This window comes from Cucurbita moschata, unplaced genomic scaffold (genome assembly GCF_002738365.1).
Source record: "Cucurbita moschata cultivar Rifu unplaced genomic scaffold, Cmos_1.0 Cmo_Scf00019, whole genome shotgun sequence".
NCBI classification, from domain to species: Eukaryota; Viridiplantae; Streptophyta; class Magnoliopsida; order Cucurbitales; family Cucurbitaceae; genus Cucurbita; species Cucurbita moschata.
Window position 1 is genome coordinate 4,298,745 of NW_019268535.1, and position 23,036 is coordinate 4,321,780.

The 23,036-nt window shown below is 39.2% G+C and overlaps 3 protein-coding genes across 4 annotated transcripts; 1 reads left to right on the forward strand and 2 right to left on the reverse strand.

The window, feature by feature from the left end:
- Positions 1-12,201: 12,201 nt before the first annotated feature.
- Positions 12,202-13,415, reverse strand: LOC111456720. Its single transcript, XM_023098686.1, has 2 exons — positions 12,960-13,415; positions 12,202-12,908 (listed from the first exon to the last, which is right to left on the reverse strand). Exons 1-2 carry the CDS (start codon positions 13,413-13,415, stop codon positions 12,312-12,314), a joined length of 1,053 nt encoding a protein of 350 aa, XP_022954454.1. The 3' UTR covers positions 12,202-12,311.
- On the reverse strand, positions 12,848-14,814 carry LOC111456674 (espin-like). 2 transcript variants are annotated; one of them, XR_002712810.1, is made up of 5 exons: positions 14,277-14,814; positions 14,048-14,197; positions 13,809-13,953; positions 13,576-13,638; positions 12,848-13,483 (listed from the first exon to the last, which is right to left on the reverse strand). XR_002712810.1 is itself a non-coding variant. In XM_023098646.1 (3 exons), the coding sequence occupies exons 1-3, from the start codon at positions 14,761-14,763 to the stop codon at positions 13,895-13,897; spliced, it is 696 nt and encodes a 231-aa protein (XP_022954414.1). In that variant the 5' UTR covers positions 14,764-14,814; the 3' UTR covers positions 13,746-13,894. The 2 variants fall into 2 exon arrangements, 1 of the variants encoding a protein (XP_022954414.1); XM_023098646.1 differs by lacking the exons at positions 12,848-13,483; positions 13,576-13,638 and having other exon boundaries at positions 13,746-13,953.
- A 5,406-nt stretch (positions 14,815-20,220) lies between these two features.
- LOC111456721 (uncharacterized mitochondrial protein AtMg00810-like) lies at positions 20,221-21,336 on the forward strand. Its single transcript, XM_023098687.1, has 2 exons — positions 20,221-20,325; positions 20,434-21,336. Exons 1-2 carry the CDS (start codon positions 20,221-20,223, stop codon positions 21,334-21,336), a joined length of 1,008 nt encoding a protein of 335 aa, XP_022954455.1.
- The last annotated feature ends 1,700 nt before the right edge of the window (positions 21,337-23,036 follow it).

The following is a 23,036-nucleotide window of genomic DNA, read 5'->3' on the forward strand; positions in this document are numbered from 1 at the left end:
GGTAGTCGTCATGGCTGCCACATGCAGAGCCGATTGATTACTCTTTGGCTCTACCCTTTTGACCTCCAAATCATCCTTCGTCATACTTTGTACATACAACCTCACCTTTTTCAACACAATCGATTTTCCCTCATCCAATATAGTCTCTCCCATTTTCTTCCCAATCAACCCTTCATCCTTCACAGAAACCTTAATCTCAGGATCCTCATCAGTGTTCTCTTTAGAAATATACGGAATCTCGACAAGCCCATCAACCTTTTGCAGAGATTTACCTTTGGAATCTGGGTGCCGCACTGGCCTCTTCGCCAACCAAGTTGTCGCCGCCCTTCTTGCCAAAATTGGCTCGTTCACCCAATGTGGCGACTCTTCCGGCTGCCCTTCTCACCAAAATTAGCTCTTTCGCCCAATGTGGCGACTCTTTCAGCTTCAACATTGTCTTTGTCCCTTGCTCTAGGTTTCCCCTTCTACTTCTTGGGGTTAGACATATTCTCACCGGAGCCAAGGCAGCATCGTCGCTAAGCGACAATCCCTCTTCATGGGTTAGACATATTCTCGCCGAAGCCAAGGCAGCATCGCCGCTGAACGGCGATCCCTCTGCAATTTTCGATGGCCAAGAAATTGTTTCTCTACGTCTCTTTTGAACCAGGTTGTTGACATCTTCACGAAAAATGTTTCTCAACCTCTTTGAATTTTTCAAATCCAAGCTTCACGTTCGTTCAAATCCGACGCTCAACTTGCGGTGGGGTGTTAAGGATATTTAGTAATAAATTATAGTTTACCATATATATTATATTTGATATTTTATTATAAGGCAAATATCTAATATTTGCCTTATTACCATAGTTATCTTTCCATTTATTGTTATTTCCATTTACTACTATTTCCATATCCTTGTAATTTATTTGATTATAAATAAGATAACTTTCACGTCATTTAGGTGTGGTGGATTAATCAAACATTCTTAGTTGGGCTGTGAAAAGTTTCGGGATGGGTTGGGTTACCAATCCAACCAACCCGAACTTTTGGGTTGGACCAAAAAAATCCCCCAACCTAACCCAACCTGAATCATGTACACCCATAATATTTGCATGTTCTTCCAATATGAGATTACCAAATTTTGATACTCAAAATTCTACTCAAATGTGTGGGATTATGTGGCAAGCATGGAAGTTTGAGTTAACCAAATTTTGAGACTCAAAATTCCATGTACTCATACATTTTGACTTTCTCCTTTGGATTTTTCTATTAAGTGGAGCCAACATTTTGACTTTCTCCCTTTTTAATTCAACCATTAATTTAAATAATTAATTTCAAATTAAAGTAATATTAAATGATTAATTAAACAATTTAATTAATATTTAACCTTAATTCAAATGGCAATCTCAATTAATTCGGATACATATTGATTAAAATATTTAAATCTTATTTAAATATCTCCGATTCTTTTTTTTTTTTTTAATTCGTAAATAAAACAAAAATGCAGTTAAATATATGGTATATATGTAGCGCATATTCCCTAATTTGAATTCAAACACTTCGAACTCACTCGTCACATTGTTCTATGGTTTAGTCCGATATGAGCTAGCAGGGGAACCTAATGGACCTATAAATCATGGGCTCCAACGATCCGAGATTAATTTGCTAAACTCATTAACCTTCTTAACCAACATTCGTTAACTACTAGGACACTCCATTATAACCTAGTAGTTGCACTCCCCTCACTATAGATATATTTCTGTCCATTTGATATAACTATGATTAGTAAGTCGATTCTTTACCGGTTGTTCGTAACTAGAGCTGGGTCAATTTACCGTTTTCCCCTAAAGTTACTTCTTGTTCCTTATGTTCCACTGATCCTCTAATGAACAATTGATTTGTGGTCCAACGAGTAAACCAAATCCCTCGTAGGCGAATGAGAGGGTGGGGCCCTTTGTTCAAGACCTGAAGTCAGTACTTAAGGAAACAACCTCTCTACTATCTCTAAAAGTGGGTAGGAACGAATTCCATCTTGCACCCTATGTCCCCAGCTATTCACCTAGTTTTACCCCTGAAATGGGAGGCTTATTGAGTCAGCAAACTCGAGCCACTCTCACCCATGCAAATCTAAGGATAATTCTGAATAAACAGGAGTTCATGGTTAGCTCAGGATTAAGATCGAGTTACTTAGGTCATCGAATGAAAAAACCAGTCTCAACAGTAAACGACATTATAAAGTGAGAGTGATTTTCATCATGGTTTGATCATATGCAATACTCATTGAATAGGGCGCCCCCACTCACATGTCTCCGCATGTACAATTTAGTGATCACATTGTTTATATCATATACAAAAGTGGGCCGCATCCATAGTGTCCCCAGGATAAGGTACTCAGCCTTATCAATGTGCTATAGATCATTTTGACTATATACTTGAACTTGATCCACTCTTATGTCTCTACATATAATTCAAATAATCATACTATAGTCAGAGTGCTCTTAGTTTACTGGATTTAGATTAATAATCGTAAAATTCACATTATTCAATAACAATCTTTACTGAATAAACATCAATAATAACTTTATTGAAAATAGAACATGTGTTTGTTTACAAACTATGAGTTTTAAGACATAAAACCCAACATTTTTTACATCTTTTCTCTCCCTATCTCTCTGTCGACTTCTCCTCTTTTCTCCCACGAAGTTTCGTGGCTAGTGGACGTCTAGGGAGGTAGATCTTTGTTTCTAAAAAATTTGAATTCCAGATTCCTTTTTCTTACAGTGCTGACGCCGCCGCCCCTGCATGAGCTCGCTCTGGGTGGATGTACTAAGGCCGACGATCATTTTCACAACTTGGTTTGGTCGGTTTAGGCATTAGAGTTGTCGGTCCAAGCTCGTCGGAGTTTTTTTTATTCTCTCTCTCTCAATTTTCCTTTCTCATTTTTCTTCCTTGCAGGAGTTCGGGTTGTGTGGAGCGTTAGCGGAGGGGTTGGAAACTGCTAGGCGTTCACTAGAATTCTCGCATCCTCTGGCGACTTTGTGAAGTTTTTTTAAATTGGTTGTTACATTATATACCCCTAAAAGAAACTTTCATCCTTGAATGTCTCAAACCCTTGTATTAACTCGGGGTATTTTCTTTTATTTCATCCTCACGCTTCCACATGGCCTCCTTGATGTGGTAGTTTCGCCACAACACTTAACGAATGCAATGTTCTTGTTGCATAGCGCTTTAACTTTGTGAGCTAGGATTCTTATGGGTTTTTCTTCATAACTCAAATCTTCGTTGAGTTGGAGGGGTTTGTAGTCGTGGATAGGGTCCGTCATGTATTTCCTTACCATCGACACGTGAAATATATCGTGTACTTCTGAAAGGAAGGGAGGTAGGGCTAGATTATATGCCACGAGACCAATATGCCTGAGAATTTTGAAAGGTTCAATGAATCTAGGACTTAACTTGCCCTCACACCCGAAACTCAATACACCTTTCATGGGTTCCACTTTCAGGAATACTAGGTCTTCTATTTCGAACTTTGAGTTCCTACACCTTACATCGACGTAACTTTTCTATCTAATTTGAGTGGTACGCATCCTCGCTCAATTTTTTTGAATGACCTAATTGGTGACTCGAACTAGTTCGAGTCCCACTAACTCTCTATCATCTACCTTGTCCTAGCATAGTGGGGACCTACACTGTTTCCCATACAAGGCTTCAAACGGTGCCATTTCAATAATGGCCTGGAAGCTATTATTTTATGAGAGTTCCATCAAGTGGAGCTTGGAATCCCAACTTCTCTCAAAATACAATAAGAAAGCAAGTAGCATGTCCTCCAAGATTTGATTTATGCGCTACTTTTGACCATTTGTTTGAGGGTGGAAAGCGATGCAAAATTTGAGGCAAGTACACAATGCTTTTTGAAGTTCGCGCCAAAACGTTGACGTAAAGCATGAGTCTCAATCCTACACTATTGACACTGGGACTCCATGTCGTCTTACTATCTCTTTCACATATAGTTGAACCTAGTTGTCAACTGTATATGTTGCTTTCCCAGGTAGGAAGTGCATCGACTTGGTCATTCTGTCAATAATTACCCAAATCACTGTGTAGCCCTTCAGCATTTTGGGTAGTTCTATTATGAAGTGCATTGCTATATTTTCCCACTTCCACTCCAGTACACTTAGGGGTTTTAACATCCCCGCTGTCTTTTGTGTGGGAGCTTTCACTTGTTGGCATACTAAGCATTTGCTCACAAACTCGACCACGTCTGGGTAGTTCTACTATCAAATGACGAGTTGTGAGCCTCTGTAATATCTCTTTCCTCAACTCCTCTATTTTTGAGATACATAAGCGTCCCTGATACAATAATCCATCATTTGAGGATTTCGACAATCTGTCTACTAGACCCTCTGCTAGTTGGCTCAGGACTTTATGTAGGTTTGGGTCCTTTTATTGGGAGTCAATAATTCTTTGCCTAAGTATGGGTTGTACTGTGAGTCGGGTCAAATGTGCTATGACTCAGTCACTACAGCTATGTTGGCTCGCTCGAAATCTTTTTGTACCCTTACTTCTCTCGTAATGAAGGCCGACGAGTGGGCCGTCTTTCTACTTAAGGCATATGCAGCCACCTTTGCTTTTCCAAGGTGGTACTAGATATCTACATCATAGTCTTTTGTCAATTCTAACTACCTTCTTTGCCTTATGTTCAACTTTGTTTGTGTGAAGAAATATTTCAAACTCTTGTGGTCGGTGTAGATTTGGGTTTTCTCTCCATACAGGTAGTGTCAACAAATTTTTAGCGTGAACACTATGACAGCCAATTCTAGGTCATGAGTAGGATAGTTCTTTTCATATTCTTTTAGCTGACGGGAAGCATATGCAACGACCTGTTGCATCCACACACATCTCAGTCCTTTCTTAGATGCATCGTTGTAGACCACGTACCCTTCTAAACTCTTAGGTACTATGAGTACTGGGGCGTTTACCAACCTCTGTTTTAGGGCTTGGAAGCTTGCCTTACACGCATCATTCCACGTAAACGGTACACCCTTTCTCGTTAGCCTAGCGAGAAACAGTACATGCATCATTCCATGTTAAAGGCGAGGTTATCCTAGTGAAGTCCCTTAAGAACCTTTGATAGTACGCCGCCAACCCTAGGAAACTTTGTACCTTGGTAATCGTAGTCGGGTGTTCCCACTTCGTAAACGCTTTGACCTTGGTGGGATCTACGGATATTCCGTCCTTTGACACCACATGTCTTAAGAACGAGACTTGTCGTAGCCAGAATTCATATTTAGAGAACTTAGCATACAACTTGTTCTCTATTCGGGTGGTAAGGACTTTTTGGAGGTGTGCTTGGTGTTCTAGGTCTTTCTTTGAGTACACAAGGATGTCGTCTATGAACACGATAACTAAAATGTCCAGAATGTCCTTGAATACTCAGTTCATTAATTCCATAAACACAGCTAGGCATTGGTGAGGCCATATGACATCACTACGTACTCATAGTGACCCTATCTTGTCCTAAACACTATCTTTGGTACGTCTTTTTCTTTAATTTTGATTTGCTGGTAACTTGACCGAAGGTCTATCTTGGAGAATACCTTTGCCTCCCTAAGTTGATCGAATAGGTCTTCCATACGAGGCAGAGGGTATTTGTTCTTTATGGTTATCTTATTTTGCTCTCTATAATCGATGCATAGACGCATCGATCTGTCTTTCTTTTTGAAAAACAACACCAACGCACCCCAAGGGGATACGCTAGGTCGAATGGAACTTTTTTCTAGTAAGTCTTGTAACTGCGCCTTGAGTTCTTTTAACTCCGCTGGAGCCATACGATAGGGTTCTTTGAAAAGAGGGTCAGTTCTCAATTCAAGTTCTATAGCGAAGTTGACCTCTCGAAAAGGGGGTATTCTTTGTAGGTCTTTCGAAAATATGTTTAGGAACTCGTTTACTACTGGTACGTTATCTAAGATCTTTTGTTTTTCTCTTACATCTACAACACATGCTAATATAGTCCAACTGCCTTGTTGGACTAGTTTATTTGCTTTCATCATGGGGACTACCTTTGGAGTAGTCCAAAACTTGTGCCTTTAAACTTAAAGTTGGGTCCCTCCAGTGGTGAGAATACTATCTCCTTTTTGCGATAGTCTGTACTATCACGGTTTTCAACTAATCAATCCATGCCTAGTATTACGTCGAAGTTGGTCATGTTTACTACTATTAAGTCTACGCTTAGGGTTTGGTCTGCTACGATTACTAGGCCATTCTTTATTCTATCTCTGGCTACTAGATCTACCCCCGCAAGGGATGCTTACAGAAAATTCATGCAATAAGGGTACTAATTCAAACCCTGCTTGTGCAAGAAAAGGCATAGAGATAAATGAATGCGTAGAGCCATAGTGAAATAAAGTGAAAGCGTAATGGCCTAAAATTGATAGTGTACCTGTCACCACAGTGTCAAATCTCCCAGTGTCCTTGCTAATGGATGCATAAGCCCAAGCTTGTGCCTGTGGTTTCACCGGTTGGTCAGTCTCCTTTACTGCTCTAAGAGGATTAGGCTGGGTTTCAGTATCCTTGGCCGTGCAGTTGACAGCAATGTGACCCTCTTGTCCACATCGATAACATCCTCGTGTTCCAGCCATGCACCTTCCTCCTATGCATTCTTCCACATATTTTGCACCCGGCTTCTCCCCTTCCTCTACCCCCTCCTGATTTTTGGGGTTTCTGTCAGTGCATCTTGAAGGGTATCTCTCATTCTATCGTGGGGCAGGTCTGTTATTATAGCAGGGCCTACGCGCTAGTGGCTAATGCTTTGAGTCCCTCGAGTCATATGGAAGCTTACATCCCACATTTACTGACTGTTCTCGCTCCGTTTCACCTTTGGGTTTCTCTAAAGGCTTGGTAGTTTTCAAGGCCTCGTCGTAGGTAGGGGTCTATTGCTTCCACCATGTGGCGGATCTTTGGTTCTAGACCCAATACAAATTTTTCCGTCATTTTTTGCTATGTGTCCACCGAAGATGGTGCTTCAGCCTCATAAACTCTCTATTATACATTTATGCCTGAGATCCTAGTATTTTCACCTTCACTAAACCATGTAAGACAATTCATTCCATTTCCTTATTATCATATCATTTCACATCATAGCTTTTAAAATTTGTGTTAGGGTTGTGCATCATATCATTTTCGCGTGTCATTCATGTAACACCCGAGTTTAGGAGGCTGAGGAGACCGAAGCTCGAGTCGATGAAGAAGGAAATTATGCTCGAGATTGATGTGAGATTATAATTTTTATAAAATGGTCAAAGTCAAACTAGGGGAAAAACGGTCCTTTTACCCCTACTACTACTAGAGGTGTCTAAGGGTCTGGCCGAAAGAGAAAGAAAAGAAAAGAAAAAAAAAAATAAGAAGAAAAGGATGAGGGTTTTAGAAGAAAGAAAAGAGAGATTTCAGCAACCACAAATCTGCCATTGGAGATCAACCTATTGCAAGAAACTTCGAATCGAGACTCCTCTCGATGTTGACAAAGAGGTTTGAGTGGTGGATTTGCCCATAGTGGCAAGAAAACCTCAAAACGAAACGAGGTATGGTTTTCAATTTCAACTAGATCCGAGAAGTTTCTTGAGTGATAGATTTAGAAATTTTTTGCTGATTAACTATAAGAGAGTTTGCACCAATTTTTTTTGGGAGAAAACTCATGAAAATTAGAGTCCGATTTGGAGAACGACAAATCGATCAAGAACAGAAAATATGAGTTTTTTCCGTATTTTTGAACGTCCTTATTTCACTCTACCTTAGAGTAAAAAATATAAGAAAAATACGATGGCGTAGGTGAATAGAAACTTTATGGTTTTGGTGAACAAAACACGTCGATCAGAATTGTGTGCGTTAAGTTACGAAAAACGGAAGAAAATAGATTGAAAACGCAAAGAAGCAAACATTCTGGAAAATTGGAAACATGCAGGCGAGAGAAAATCACCATCATGCATCGCGCAATGTACGGAGGAGGGCGGCAGAGCTGGCGAGCAACACGTGGCAGCATTCCATTAGAGAAACGCATTTGGTCTACTTGTCAAAACGCATCAGCACACGAGGATTCGACTTGTCGCAGAACCTAAACACTCACACGAAATGAACCGCGTCTGTGAACAACCAAACCAACCTCATGACCCGCGGTCCAATCCAACAACTCACCATTTTCTATGTGCCACGTGTCACACACACAAAATTTGAAGGGTAATTCTGCATCAGCTAGGATTTGAAGTGTGCCACTTCCCGTGCGTCTGCCCTGCGCGTGGAGACCTACGTGTGGGGGCACGTGAAGTCCTTATTCTCACTCGTTTTTCGCTCGATTACAAGTTTTTCACCTCAGTTTCAATGCTAATGTTGTTTTATTGTGAAGTAGGTGCCTGTAAAGGAATTTGGTAATTTTTTGACTCCTCTATGACCAATCAACCATGACTTGAGAAGTCACGCGTCAGACAAGTAAGTCACCATTTGGATTCTCACGAACAGTACTTGAAGGAAATGCTTAGAATAAGCATGTGTGCTGTCAAATTGATAATCCTAGCTAGCCAGACCTAGCATATTAGGATGTAAGCCATGAAAATTAATTAAATAAGAAAATTAATGGTACCTAGATATGATTGACTATGTATTCATTTTAGAATGAGAATGTGATACTATATGCATGATCAAGAAGGAAGGGAATTTGTGAAATTTTCTCTCTTGGTGAAGATGGACTTTATCTTCCCGTCGAACATGCTTGTTAATATTGTATGAACTGCTGCATGTTAACTCTAGTGCATGATTGCTTGTGTTGTCTTCCTTATTGAAAATAGGAAGAAACTACGAGTCTAGACTAGGGTGTTTGAGACTAAGTAGGCTAGATAAAGAATATCGTGCATTCAGCCTTGCAAAACGATGACCAACAGACACAGACCCCAGTATTCCAAACCACGATAGGTTTGAGAGTCCTTGCACGAGAATTCTAGAGATGAATGAGTCCAAGTCTATGTCACCAAGATTTGCCATAGAAAGACCTATTAGGACACATTGGTAACTTTAGACAACGGAGGTAGCTCGCCAGACTTGAGTAGCGTGGATAGTATCACCAAAGCCTCCACTTTTCTCGCTACTTCGATACCGTACCGTCAAGGCTGAACTCCATTACTAAAATCGTTGAGCTAGGCAGAGCTGGATAGGGTAGTGTGATTTGTGCCCCGATCTAGTGGTGATAGCTAAGGGGTCTCCTGAATAGGACCTATGATCCGTAGAAACCCGTTGCTAAGCGAGATAGTGCGGGACCACCTAGGATGACTTAGTAGCTAACCGAAACATAGGGAATCATGAACTCTCGATTTTAGTGGTAGTATGATCCCGTGGGAGAGTTGTCAGGTAACCTCCACGGATGATGTTTAGAGAATGATACTGATTTAGATCCAGCCATACTGTCCCCTAAGTTTTACTTGTGAGGTCCCGCACACTGATCATTCATTGATAAGATGGGCAAGCCTATTAAGTTGTAGAAAAGAGAGTTGCAATTTAGTCTACACTTCCTAGAATCCCGAGACAAGTTTGTGGATACCTACTAAGATAAGAATGTGAAAAGAGCCTACAAGTAGGTTGCTTACTGAGTATTCTCATACTCATCCCTTTCTACTTTTCTTTTTTATGTGTGTGATGCCATGGACCGAGGCGGGAGCGCGTGTAGGAGTCTTAGAGCCACAGAGGTGTGTTCTAGGGCATTTAGAAGTCTATACATGTCATGCATAGTTACTTCACACATTTTGTACCCACATACTTTTTCATGAAATTCATACACTACTTGAACATTTTGTTTTGATTGTAATTCTACTTCTTAATTGCTAAATTTTTTCGTAATTTCTTATTGTCTATCTCTTTTTATATGTTTTCGTTGCATAGTCTGGTAGTCTGGCACTTCATTTCAAGTCTCAAATTTTGGGCTGTTATAAGAAAAATACGACAGGTTAGGTAGATAGAACTCTACCACTTTAGTGAAGAAAACAGGTCGATTCGAGTTGTGTGCATTAAGTTACAAAAAATGGAAGAAAATAGATTGAAAATGTGAAGAAGCTAATATTCTCGAAATTTAGAAACATGCGGGAGAGAGAAAATCGCCGCCACATGTCACCAAACGTACGGAGGAGAACTGCAGAGCTAGCGAGCAACACATGGCAACATTCCACTAGAGAAATGCATTTGTCCTGCTTGTCGACACGCGTCAGTGTGTGAGGATTCAGGTTGACCCGAAACCGAAATCCTCACTTGAAACGAACTACATCCGAGAACTGCCAAACTGACGACTCACCACTCCCTGTGCGCCACATGTCACGCCCATAAAATTTCAACGGGTAAGTCTGCTCTGCTGGGTATCGAAGCGCACCACTATCAACACTAACCGCGCATGTGCCCTTGCATGGAGGTGCGTGCCAATGCATGGGGAAGCATGGGGACACGTAAAGCCCCTATTCTCACCCGTCTTATAATCGATTGCCAGTTTTTTGCCCCGATTTCAATGCTAATGTGTTTTATTGTGAATTAGGTGCCTGTAGAGAAATTTTGTAATTTTTGGACTCCTCTACGACTAATCAACCAAAACTTATGAAGGCACATGTCAGACAAGTAAGTCATCGTTTGGATTCCCACGAGCATTACTTGTAGGAAACACTTGGAATAAGCGTGCATGCTGTCAAACTGATAATCCTAGCTAGCTAGACCTAGCATATTAGTATGTAAGCCATGAAAATGAATTAAATAAGAAAATCAATGGTACCAAGATATGATTGACTATGAATTTACTTTAAAATGAGAATGTGATATTGTATGCATGATAAAGGAGGGAGAGAAATTTGTGAATCTGCGCTCTGGGTAAAGATGGACATTATCTTCCGATCGAGCATGTTTGTTAATATTGCATGAACTGCAAAATGTTAACTCCTGCACATGACTGTTTGTGTTGTCTCTCTTGTTAAGAATGTGAAGAAACTACGAGCCTAGACTAGGGCGCTTGAGACTAAGTAGGCTAGACAAAGACCTAGAACGGGATACCTCTAGAATACTGAGTATTCAGGTCCCCAAAGGCATTTTATGAGGTCCCTAAACATCACAATGTATCAGATCAAATGCAGAATGTGTTGTTATTGAGCTTCTTGGAAAAAGACATCCATAGTTTGTTTTGCTAATGGGCAAATACTACAATTATGAGAAAAAGGTAGCATTATCAAGATGCAATTGATCAACTAGAAATTTAAAGTGAGAAAATGAAAGATAACCTAGGCGTAGGAACCACAAATTAGATGACTGAGATACTTGATTTGTTGAAGGTTTGATTGGAGATAAAGAAATATGATAGAAACCTCCAAATTGTTTATTCGAGCCAATCATCTTCCCCATAGTCAAGTCCTGCATAACAAAAATAAGGATAGAAGGTGACCCAACATTTCAAGTCATTGGTAAGTTTGCTAATGAACATCAGGTTTAAATGTAATAAAAGCACGCATAAAACATTGTTTGATTTAAAGACAGGATTAAAGAAAACATTGTAGTATGTGACACACGTGTTGCCCTCCATTATCCAAATTTATTGTAGACATGATTGCAACCTTTGGTTTAGTCATAACAAAAACTTTGGATATTATATGATCCGTAGCTCCATTATCAAGAATCCATGAATTAGAACTAGCAAAGTTAATGGATACTGCAGATACTGGAAACAAACCTGCAATATGGATGTAACTGTCAGAATTACCTGAAGACAATGATTGAGTGCAGATAAAGTTTGTGCTATCTGTTGTAATTGCTCATAAATGTAATTTGGAATGAAATTAGATGACTGTTTTTTTATATTCAATTGAGAAGTATCAGTCATATTTGCAGATGATCGATATCCACGATTGATCCATTGATTGACTTGTATTGCTCTTGTACCATGTTATGAATGAAAGATATAAGTGGGATTGAAAGTACAATTTTCATTCATGTTCTTTTGTCAATTAACTTGTGAAAATAAGGAAAAAAATATATGGCAAACCAATTCCTAGGGACGAGAGAAAATATATTATTAATCTACTCCTAAAAATAAGGAAAAAAATATCAATTGATTTATGGATAAGTAAGATGTATTCATAAGAGTAATATATTTCATAAATATATTTATAATAATATATAAATGTATATTATTAATGTTTGAAAGAAAAATAAAAACCACAGTTTTGAACATTATGTGCGACAAACTTCATAGATAATTAAGGTAAGAAAAGGAAGTGGTTTATGACGTATCCAACCGCGGTTATATCCGCTCCCAAATCCAGGCATGAAGATTAGGTAGATTTGTTGCTTAAAAATTTGGAAGGAATCTCAAAAAATATGGCAAGGAAACCCCTGGGAAGCAACTTCCAAAGAAATTGTAGACTCTTTTGAACATTTCTCTCCAGCTCCAGCAACAGCTGCAACTTCATTACCATAAAAATGATTATTGGAACAAGTGTGACCAAATACAAAACCCACTCCACCCATACCATATTGGTCGATTTCATTGTGAGGACGACGGCCATAGCGAATGCAATCATGGTGCTCGCCACCGACAAGAACAACAGATTGAATCCGAAGGACAATTGAATTGGTAATTGTTGTCGAAAAGCATCCAACTCAAAAGGCGAGGTCAAGATCAAGAGAAACAGAATCAAGGAGGAGAGCGATGAGATGAGGGAGGTGATGTCCAAGCCGGTGAACAACATGTAGGTAGGGTTAGAGAGGAGAACCGGAGAGCCAGTTTTGGAGTTGAGTCCACCAGGGACAGTGAAGGCAGCGGCGAAGGTGACCGAGGCCATGAGGACAGCAACGGCAGAGCAAGACTCGGAGGTTTTCTTGACCCATTCTTTGCCTTTATCTAGCAAATCCTTGTGAGTTTTATTGAACTATTCCCGGGGTCTCCGTTTATTATTGCTATAATGCATGGTGTAAAGCACCGGAAGCACTTTGCGGATGCGATCGAACCACTCGAGCTCATGTTGAAGCTGTATTGCTGGACCATGGGTGGATTCATGGAGGAATTGAGTGATTCCAACATGGTGCAGTATTGTGTAGCCCAACACGTCGATCCTCTTGGCCAGTCTGTGCACGAGAAGTTCTCTAGTTTTAAACCATTCAAAGATCTTGAGCTGTCGGTGTGCAATGATGACATGTAGAATGTTTCTGTCTTGTGTCGTCACGTAGTCCACAGCCTCTGGGTGGGCTTCCACGATCCTTTCAACCACTTCTAGTATTCCCCTGGCTGCGGCCAGTAGCAGTGGCGTCTCTTCGTGGTCCATGTTTTCAATATCTTTGCCATCGGTAGGATGGTCTATGTATTCAAATATTTTAGGTCGAATGCTGTCGGACTTCTGTTTTTCCTGGTAATATAATACATCTATGTCCGCTAGCATTTCCGTGATTCTTAGAATTAATTTATGTTTTTGCTTTTTCATATACAGCTCTTTGCATTCAGGCCAACCTGTGTTTTAAATGTCATGTTAATATTTATTATTATTACTATTATTATTTTTTGGGTTAAAAAACATGTTTTTAGAGTTATAGAAAGAAGACCTCGCACGATGAATCTCCCAAACAACCTCTTCAAACTTTGTCTAAGGTATACACCTGCCGAACCTGCCACGCACAAACAATCCTTCAGTACTTGTTTTTTTTTTTTTTTTTTTTGTTTTATATATATATTAATATTTATGATTAAATATGAGTAAGATTAAGAATTTTTTATTTTTAAAAAATATTTATTAAAAGTAAATACTTGAAAAGAAAAAGAAGAAAAAAGAACTTACCCAAACTGAAACACCAATTATGTTGAGAGACAAATGCTGCTTCTAAGTCTCCATTCTTCTCGTTTAGGGTACTTGAACTTTTAGGGTCATTGTTGTTTACCCAATTTAAAAAAATTAAATGGGTAAATCTTGTCCTCAGGCAGCCCTGTGATGTGATACGAGAAAAAAAGTTAAGAAGTTAAAAAAGGAAATTCTTACAATCATAGTTGAGAAAAGAAGAGAAGGAAGAATATTGTTACAATTATATATCAATTCTCCCCAAAATCCCTTCAGGTATCCACTCTCAAAAATGTGTGGCATATTGGCCAGCACGTGGAGAGCCGTCTGGTTTTTTGAATCCTTCATCTCCAACAGTGACTTGTCGAAATCCACCAACATCATAACCATCTCTGCGATAAAAGCTTTGAATTATATGTATTAAACCTTTGAATTACCTTCAATTATGGTAACAAAAACTGAGACACTAACCAAAGCTCTCGCTCTGAATGGCTTCATGAATGATTGGAGTACCATCTACCATCCAATTTAGGGGAGATCGAGAGTAATAATCTTCACATTCATTCAAAATATATTCAACGATCTGAAGTTGCCCATATCTGGCTGCCCTATACAAAGGCGTTTCACCCCGCTTGTTCAACTCCAACAAATCCTCCTTCCTGAACTCAACCAAAAGCTTGAAAGCATCCAAATTCCCCACAGTGGCAGCTTCATGTAGAGGTGTGTTTTCAACGTAGCTCTTCCAATACTCTATGTAATCCATCTCCATCACCTGCTCAAGAATTGTTTTTAAAGGTTCTCCCTTTCCACTGTACACTGCCAAATGCAACGCCGTCTCTCCACTGTTATTGATCGGCAACACTAACTGACTCGCATCCTTACATACCTCGCGCAGATGCCTCCATTCTCCCCTCAACGCTAGTTTGTATAACTGTTTTTTCTCCTCGTACACATTCATAGCTTCTTTGGGTTTTAGTTTCTTGTTTTGTGGAAGGACACCCCAAATCTATTTTATATATATGTCTTTCTTTTCTTGTTCCGGTCATAAAGTTTGTATTTTTTTTCTTTAATCGCTTTGATAATCATGTAACACGATAAAGTAAAAGTAAGCACGGTTGCTTCCATTTCTTATACAGAATTTGTTCCTTCTTCCAGCCCTTTCGTCTTCGCTTCTTCTTCCACACTACTCCCTGCAACTTTTATTGCCTTCAATATAAAACTTCTCCTATAGTATCAAAACAAAATGTTCAAGAAAGGATGAATTTCATGAAAAAGTATGTGGGTACAAAATGTGTGAAGGAATGGTTGTAAATAAACTTAAATGAGAAAAAAAAAAAAAAAAGGGAAGAAGTAGTTATTAATTTTTTATTTTAAAATTTAGTCAAGAGCCAATAAGCATTTTAGGAGGAAAACATGTGTGAGAAAAAAGGTGGGATAGTTATGGAAATTTTAGCCTTGAAAACTTATAAATAGATTCACTTCTCAGTGCAACAGCAGTTAGAGTATAGTGTAATAGAAAAAGGCTTTTGGGAATTCTTTGTCTCCTTGTCTCTTCCCTCTCGACACCTCCTTCACAACTTCGTGAGAGTTATCTAAACGAGTTGGTTTCAGAGCGAGCGTCTATTTTCTACAAGTTGGTATCGGAGCCTATTTTAATTTCAACAAATTAGTATGAGAGCAAGCTTTTTAATTCTACAAATTGGTATCAGAGCAAATTTATTTTCAATAGTAACTATGCATGATATGTACAAACTCCTAAACGCCCCTGGACACTCCTTTGTGGCTTTAAGACTCATGCACGCGCTCTCGTCTCGATCTGTGGCATCACTCACCTGAAAAAAGACAGTAGAAAGGGATGAGTATAAGAATACTCAATAAACAACCTACTTGTATGCTCTGTTAAAGATCACGTATTTGTTTTGATTGCTGCCAGTTAGTATTTGATTAAATCTCCTTCTAGTTAGGAGTTGATTTAGTTTTGATTTGATTTAGTTTTTTATTTGTTTACTGGTTTGTTACCAAATTTTCTGCAGATTTTTAGATAGACTTTTTAATATCTTTTTATATTCTTTGTATATATAGAGAGCCTTCTGCAATCTTCTCATCAACCATTCAATCACTCTCTCTTTCACTAACAAATTGGTATCAGAGTCGTCTTCTTAAGGGGTCTGTGAGATCGAGATGGAAGGAGAATCTAGTTTTTCAGTTGTTACACCACCAGTCTTCGATGGAGACAATTATCAAATGTGGGTAGTTCGTATGGAGACTTATCTAGAGGGCTTGGATCTTTGGGAAGCAATAGAAGAGGATTATGAGGTCAATCCTACTGTAACACAAATCAAAGTACAGAAGGACAAGAAAATCAAAGGCCAAAGCTTGTCTATTTGCCGCTGTATCTCAAATGATCTTCATACGAATAATGTCCCTTAAAACAACAAAGGAAATATGGGATTATCTCAAGGATGAATATGAAGAAGATGGGAGGATTCGTGAAATGAAAGTCTTGAATTTGATTAAGGATTTCGAGTTGCAGAAGATGAAGGAGTCTGAGTCGGTGAAAGAGTACTCTGACAGACTTCTCAGCATTGCCAACAAGGTGAGATTGCTTGGTTCTGTGTTAAATGATTCCAAGATCGTTGAAAAACTAAGTCATTGTTCCAGAGAAGTTTGAAGCCACCCTTACTACTTTGGACAACACCAAAGTCCTGTCAAAGATTTCTCTTACAGAGCTCTTGAACGCTTTACAAGCACAAGAGCAAAGGAGGTCTATGAGGCAAGAAGGGGTGATTGAAGGTGCCTTACATGTCAAGCATCAAGACAATAGCAGGTATAAAAACAAGAAAAATTTCAAAAACCAATCGACGAATGGAGATTCATCTGCCAATTATCATAAGACAAAAGGAGGAGGTTCCAAAAAATCCTATCCACCTTGCCGCTATTGTGAGAAGAAAGGTCATCCACCATACAAGTGTTGGAGAAGACATGACGCCTTCTACTCCAAATGCAATCAACTTGGACATAAAGCTGTGATTTGCAAAGTCAAAGGTTAGGTGAAAGAAGTAGATGCACAGGTAGTTGATCAAGAAGAAGAAGATCATTTGTTTGTGGTCACTTGTTCCTCAGGCAAAGAATCAAGTGAGAGTTGGTTGATTGAAGGGCTGGAGATATCGTGAGGAAGAGTGGAAGTACTGAAAGAGTGGAACTAGTTTTTGGGGAGATATCGTGAGTGGTTGCTGATTTGTAGCAAGAAATTTGTTATTTTTTTTTTATTATATAAGGAAAATGGTGTCAGTGAAACACCACAAAAATGAAGATAAGTTTAATTTGTGTCTTTGCTCCTTCTCTCCTTCTGTTATTTTTTTTTCTTTCAATTGGTATCAGAACTACAAGATCAAGACCTATTTTCAATCATGTCTCATTTAGATATTGAGCGGTCAAGAAGGGAGAGAGATAAAAAAAAATGAGACAGGAATCGAGTGACAAGAGCGAAAACACCGATGCGATAGAAGGTGATGCCTCAAACGAAGTGAGTATACGGATTCAAGAAAAGGAGGGATCTGTCACACTAAATACCCGATGCTGACAAAATACAACTATGCAGCTTAGGTGATTAAGATGGAGGTATTTATGATGGCACAAGGTGTTTGGGAGGCAATTGAGTCCCTCAAAACAATAGATAACTGCAAAGATAAAATGGTTTCAGCAGCTTTTTATCAAAGTATTGAAGAAAATACGTTGCTACATTTGGGTGCCAAGAAAATGGCCAAAGAAGCCTGGATCATGTTGAAAAATATGAATCTAGGTGCGGAAAGAGTGTAAGAAATTAAAACGCAGACTCTCTGGCGGGAGTTAAAGCGTTGAGGATGGGTGATTCAGAAAGTATTGATGAGTATTCTGGAAAACTCACCATTATTGTCAACAAATTGAGAGGCCTCGGCAATACTGTGGATGATATCCAAGTAGTTAAGAAACTTCTATGATCCACCTCTGCAAAGTTTCTTCAAATCACTTCAACGATTGAGGAGTTCAGTGATCTCAAAACGAAATCCGTTGATGAGATTATTGGATCACTCAAGGCACATGACGAAAGGATGCAAGGATTTGGAGAAAAATATGAAACCCTTTCTCCTCACTCGTGCAAAATGGAAGGAACTAGAAAATGCAAAATCCTCAAAGAAAGAATGGAAGGATCAAGGCAGTTCCAGAGGAGGCAGGGGACGGGGTCGTGGAAGATGGAGAGGTCGTGGGTGAAGTGACTGGCATCGAGGAGAGGAAGGAGAGTCGCAAACTCAGAAGAAGAAATTCAATAAAAGTAAAATTAAATGTTACAGGTGTCAGCAAATGGGACACTTCGCATCAGAGTGTTCCACAAAAGATGAACAACTCAACTTGATAGAGATGCAAAAGGATGAGGAGTCTTCATTGCTGATGATAGAGGTTTGTGAAATTAAAACCACACATGACAAAGAGCCTGATTTTGTGATGTTGAATGAAACTATAGTGCCACCACCAGCCAATATTGGAGCTTCAAAATTCCTGGTTCCTAGATACTGGAGCAAGCAACCACATGTCAGGAGAAAGAAGGGTGTTTCGTGAGCTCGACACATCTGTTGTTGGAAAGGTACGTTTCGGTGATAACTCTGTAGTAGACATTTGTGGTTGAGGAATAGTGCTCTTCAAATGCAAAACCGATGAGCACTTGATCTTATCATAAGTCTATTACATACCTAAACTCAAAAGCAATATAATAAGTTTGGGACAACTGGATGAGAGTGGAAATAAAATTGTCATAGAGGACAGTGTGATGAAGATATATGACAGGGCTAGGAGCCTGATTAATATGGTGATCAGACAATCCAACAGATTGTATGTAGCAAAGCTGAAGCTTGCGGATCAGGTGTGTTTAATGACAAATATCAGTAACGATGGTTGGCTCTGGCACGTGAGGTATGGACACCAGAATTTTCACTCTTTAAAGCAATTAAATGACAAAAGAATGGTTGAAGGGTTGCCAAAAATCACCCACGCCAATCAATTTCGTGATGGGTGTTTAATAGGAAAGCAGCATAGGACTTCTTTTCCCCGAATAACAACATATCATGCGAAGGAGTCATTGGATCTCGTCCATGGAGATCTATGTGGACCTATTTCACCAATGACTTATAGAGGTAACAAATATTTTATGTTACTAGTGGATGATTTTTCACGATTTATGTGGGCGTTTATGTTGAAAAACAAGAATGAAACACTAGTGGTATTTAAAAAGTTCAAGTTCAAGATCAGTGTGGAGGTAGAGAAAGACAAGAAGATTAAGAGCTTTAGAACGGACCGTAGAGGAGAGTTCGTATCTACTGCTTTTAAAGACTATTACGAGAAAGAAGGCTTGAAGAGATTTCTTACTGCACCATTTTCACCACAGCAAAATGGCGTAGTAGAAAGACGTAATCGAACGGTTGTAGAGATGGCCAGATGTATGTTAAAGAGCAAAGAGATGCCTGCAAAATTTTGGGAAGAAGCCGTCAAAACTACTGTGTATATTTTGAACAGATTGCCAACAAAAGGAGTTGCAGATGGTGCACCGTATCAAGCTTGGTTTGACAAGATACCGAAGGTTCATCACTTTAAAATCTTCGGGTGTCTTGCTCATGCCAAGAATACATATTCACACCTTCCTAAACTTGTTGATAGGAGTGTGAAGACAATTATGTTGGGATATGAAGATGGAACGAAAGCTTACATACTATTGGATCCTCAAAAGAACAGAATTATGGTGAGTAGGGATGTGTTGTTCGAAGAGGAAAAAAAGTGGTGTTGGGAAGAAATCACAAATGGTGATGATGAACAAAGAGGAACTTTCACCGTTCAAATTTCAAAAAAACAAAGTAGAATAGATGAGAGGAATATTGAACAAAACAAAGTTAATCCCGATGAAAGGCAAAGGGAAAATTCATCCTCAACTTTGTCAACGCTAGACATTACCTCAAATGCATCATCATCAAGCTCGTCGACGCCGATAAAGTTTAGGTCTCTAGAAGATATTTATAGAGAATTGAACGAAGCAGAGGAGGAAGCAGTGGACCTTTGTTTTCTTTCTATAGAGGAGCCAACCTCATATGAGGAAGCTGCTAAGAATGAAAACTAGAGGAATGCCATGAAGTCTGAAATTCTCTCCATTGAAAAGAACATAACGTAGGGAACTCACAGATTTGCTGAAGAATCATAAAGCAATCGGCATCAAATGAATTTTTAAATTAAAGAAAAATCTAGATGGAGAAATCATGAAACATAAGGCGAGACTCGTGGCAAAGGGATATGCACAGCAATTTGGTGTAGATTATAGTGAAGTATTCGCACCAGTGTCCAGGTTAGAAACACTAAGATTAATTCTTGCCTATGCAGCCGTTAAAAATTGGAAATGCATCACATGGATGTGAAGACAGCTTTTCTGAATGGCGAGTTAGAAGAGGAGGTGTATGTTGTTCAACGAGAAGGGTTCGCTGGCAAGGAAAATTCAAACATGGTATTAAAACTACGTAAAGCCTTGTATGAATTAAAACATGCTCCGAGGGCTTGGAATTTTAAACTTGATCAATGTTTGCAGTCACTTGGTTTTTTTAAATGTCCACAGGAATATGCTCTCTACAAGAAAATTAATGGAGTTGAAAAAATGATAATCGGTACATATGTGGATGACTTAATCATAGTCGGCTCAAACAAACAAGTTATAGCTCAGTTCAAGGAAGAGATGCACCAGAAATTTGAGATGAGCGATCTTGGACTTTTGAGCTATTACTTGGGTATTGAGGTACGACAAAGCAGTGAATCAATCACTTTATGTCAGGCCGGATATGCAAGAAAAATCCTAGAGAAGCTAGGAATGGGGGAGTGCAATCCTTGTTCGATTCCCATGGAACCAAGAATGAAGATGAGCAAACATGGGAATGGAGAACCTGCGGTTGACAAAACACTTTATAGAAGTGTTATTGGAAGCTTACGCTATCTGGTTAATACCCAGCCCGACATAGCCTACTCAGTTGGTGTGATGAGTAGATACATGGAGGCACCAACAACATCACATCTCATAGTAGTAAAACAAATATTTAGGTATGTAAAAGTTACTTTAAGTTTTGGTTGTGTTTATAAGAAGCTATCGAATGTGGAGCTGGTAGGATTTAGCGACAGTGATATGGCTGGGGATATTGATGATAGGAAGAGTACAACTGGAGTGTTGTACTATTTGGGAGTAAATCCTATAACCTGGGTATCACAAAAGCAGAAGGTGGTGGCTTTGTCGTCATGCGAGGCTAAGTATATAGCCGCAACTGCTGGAACATGTCACGGAGTATGGTTGGGCAGGATTTTGAGTAACATCAGACAACTGCAAGTAAAACCCAAGCTTAATGTTGACAACAAGTCAGCTATAGCATTGGCGAAAAATCCTGTTTACCATGATCGAAGTAAGCACATTGATACCAGGTTCCATTTATGCGCCAGTGTGTGCAAATTGAAGCTATTGAACTGGAATATGTGAACACAGATGAACAGTTGACAGATATTCTGACAAAGCCGTTAGCAAGAAAACGGTTCCTAGAGTTAAGAGAGAAGATTGGCTTGAAGAAAGTCGATTTAGCATAGTTAAACAAGTTTAGAGGAGTGATGGTTGGTTATAAACTTGGTTTTTTATTTATTTTGCTTCATAAGTTTTTGGTTAAAAAGAGTTGTTTTGTATTTATTTTGCTTCATCAGTTTTTGGTTAAAAATAGTTGTTTTGTATTTATTTTATTTTTGTTGTTCATTTCTCCCTAAAAAGAAGGGTTGGAGATATAGCTAGGAAGAGTGGAAGTAGTGGAAGAGTGAAACTAGTTTTTAGGGAGATATTGTGAGTGGTTGATTTGTAGCAAGAAATTTGTTATTTTTTTATTATATAAGGAAAATGGTGTCAAGTTAGTGAAACACCACAAAAAGAAGATAAGTTTAATTTGTGTGTCTTTGCTCCTTGTCTCCTTCTTTTGGTTTAAATTTTCGCACGTTGTTCTCTAGTGCATACGAACTCCACAAAAAATTTATCTCTTCTCAACACGCTCATGGATGAAGTGAAAGTGAGTGTCAATGTGTTTGCTGCGTCCGTGAAATACTGAAATTTCATCAGAGTAATCGTAGATTTGTTATCGACGTAGAGTGTTAACGACTTGAGTTCACTTATAGTCACTTCTCTCAACAAATTTCTCAGCCACAGTTGCTGCGATGAACTCGGTCTCATAGGAAGATAGTGCCATAATTTGCTACTTCTGAGATTGCCAAGAGATTAAATTTTCGTTGAGATAAAATGTCATTTTTGCGATGTTTTTTCTATCGTCAATGTCTCTAGCTAAATCACTATCAGTAAAACCGACTACTTCTTTAGGACCTCCCCTCTTTGATATTTCAACCCATAGCTTGTGGTTCCCTTCACATACTAGAGAATGTGTCTAATCGCTTGATGATGCATCATAGTGGGCTTTTTCATGTACCTACTCACTATTCCAACCACATATGAAAGGTCCGAACGAGTATGAGTCAAGTACCTTAGACTTCCAATGACACACCTATACTCACTGGAATTCATCATGCTTCCTTCAACATCTTTTCCGAGTTGTAACTTTGCTTCCATGGGATACTTGGTTGAGTTGCACTCTGTCATCTTAAATTGCTGCAACAACTTATTTGCATAGATCGATTACTTTAGCATGATGCAATCTTTCCTTAGGTCCACTTTAATACCGAGGTAGTACATGAGCAACTCGAGATCAGTCATCTTAAATTCTTTCATCATTTGTTGCTTGAACTCTTTCTCACCTTCCACAATGACGATCAGGTCATCAACGTACACACCAACGACGAGTGTTTCTACCCCATAGTTTCTTGTATACAATGCTTGTTATTTTGAGCAGTTCATGAAGTTTAAACTCTTTAACCTCTTGGCTAGATGTATGTTCCACGCCCTGGGTGCTTGCAGTAAACCGTACAGGGCCTTTGACAACTTGTACACTTTGTGCTCTTCAGCTTTGATGACGAACTCTTCAGTTTGGGCAACACACACTTCTACTTGGAGGTCACCATTTAGTAATGCTAATTTGACATCCAAGTGATGGACCTCCCACCCGTGGTGAAATGTGAGAGCAAGAATGAACCTTACAATGTCAAGTCTAGCCACAGGCGCAAAAACTTCCTCAAAATCAACTCCTTGTCGTT

What these genes read in the sequence shown, in the direction of transcription:
- LOC111456720 (XM_023098686.1), bottom strand. Translation starts at nt 13,415, where the DNA reads ATGCTAGCGGACATAGATGTATTATATTACCAGGAAAAACAGAAGTCC. An exon ending in GCATCCGCAAAGTGCTTCCG is followed by an intron (nt 12,909 to 12,959) that starts GTGCTTTACACC and finishes CCCCGGGAATAG; the next exon opens with TTCAATAAAACTCACAAGGA.
- LOC111456721 (XM_023098687.1), top strand. Translation starts at nt 20,221, where the DNA reads ATGCATCACATGGATGTGAAGACAGCTTTTCTGAATGGCGAGTTAGAA. An exon ending in GCAAGGAAAATTCAAACATG is followed by an intron (nt 20,326 to 20,433) that starts GTATTAAAACTA and finishes AAATGTCCACAG; the next exon opens with GAATATGCTCTCTACAAGAA.
- LOC111456674 (XM_023098646.1), bottom strand. Translation starts at nt 14,763, where the DNA reads ATGAATGTGTACGAGGAGAAAAAACAGTTATACAAACTAGCGTTGAGG. An exon ending in CATTCAGAGCGAGAGCTTTG is followed by an intron (nt 14,198 to 14,276) that starts GTTAGTGTCTCA and finishes CTTTTATCGCAG; the next exon opens with AGATGGTTATGATGTTGGTG. An exon ending in GGGAGAATTGATATATAATT is followed by an intron (nt 13,954 to 14,047) that starts GTAACAATATTC and finishes ATCACATCACAG; the next exon opens with GGCTGCCTGAGGACAAGATT.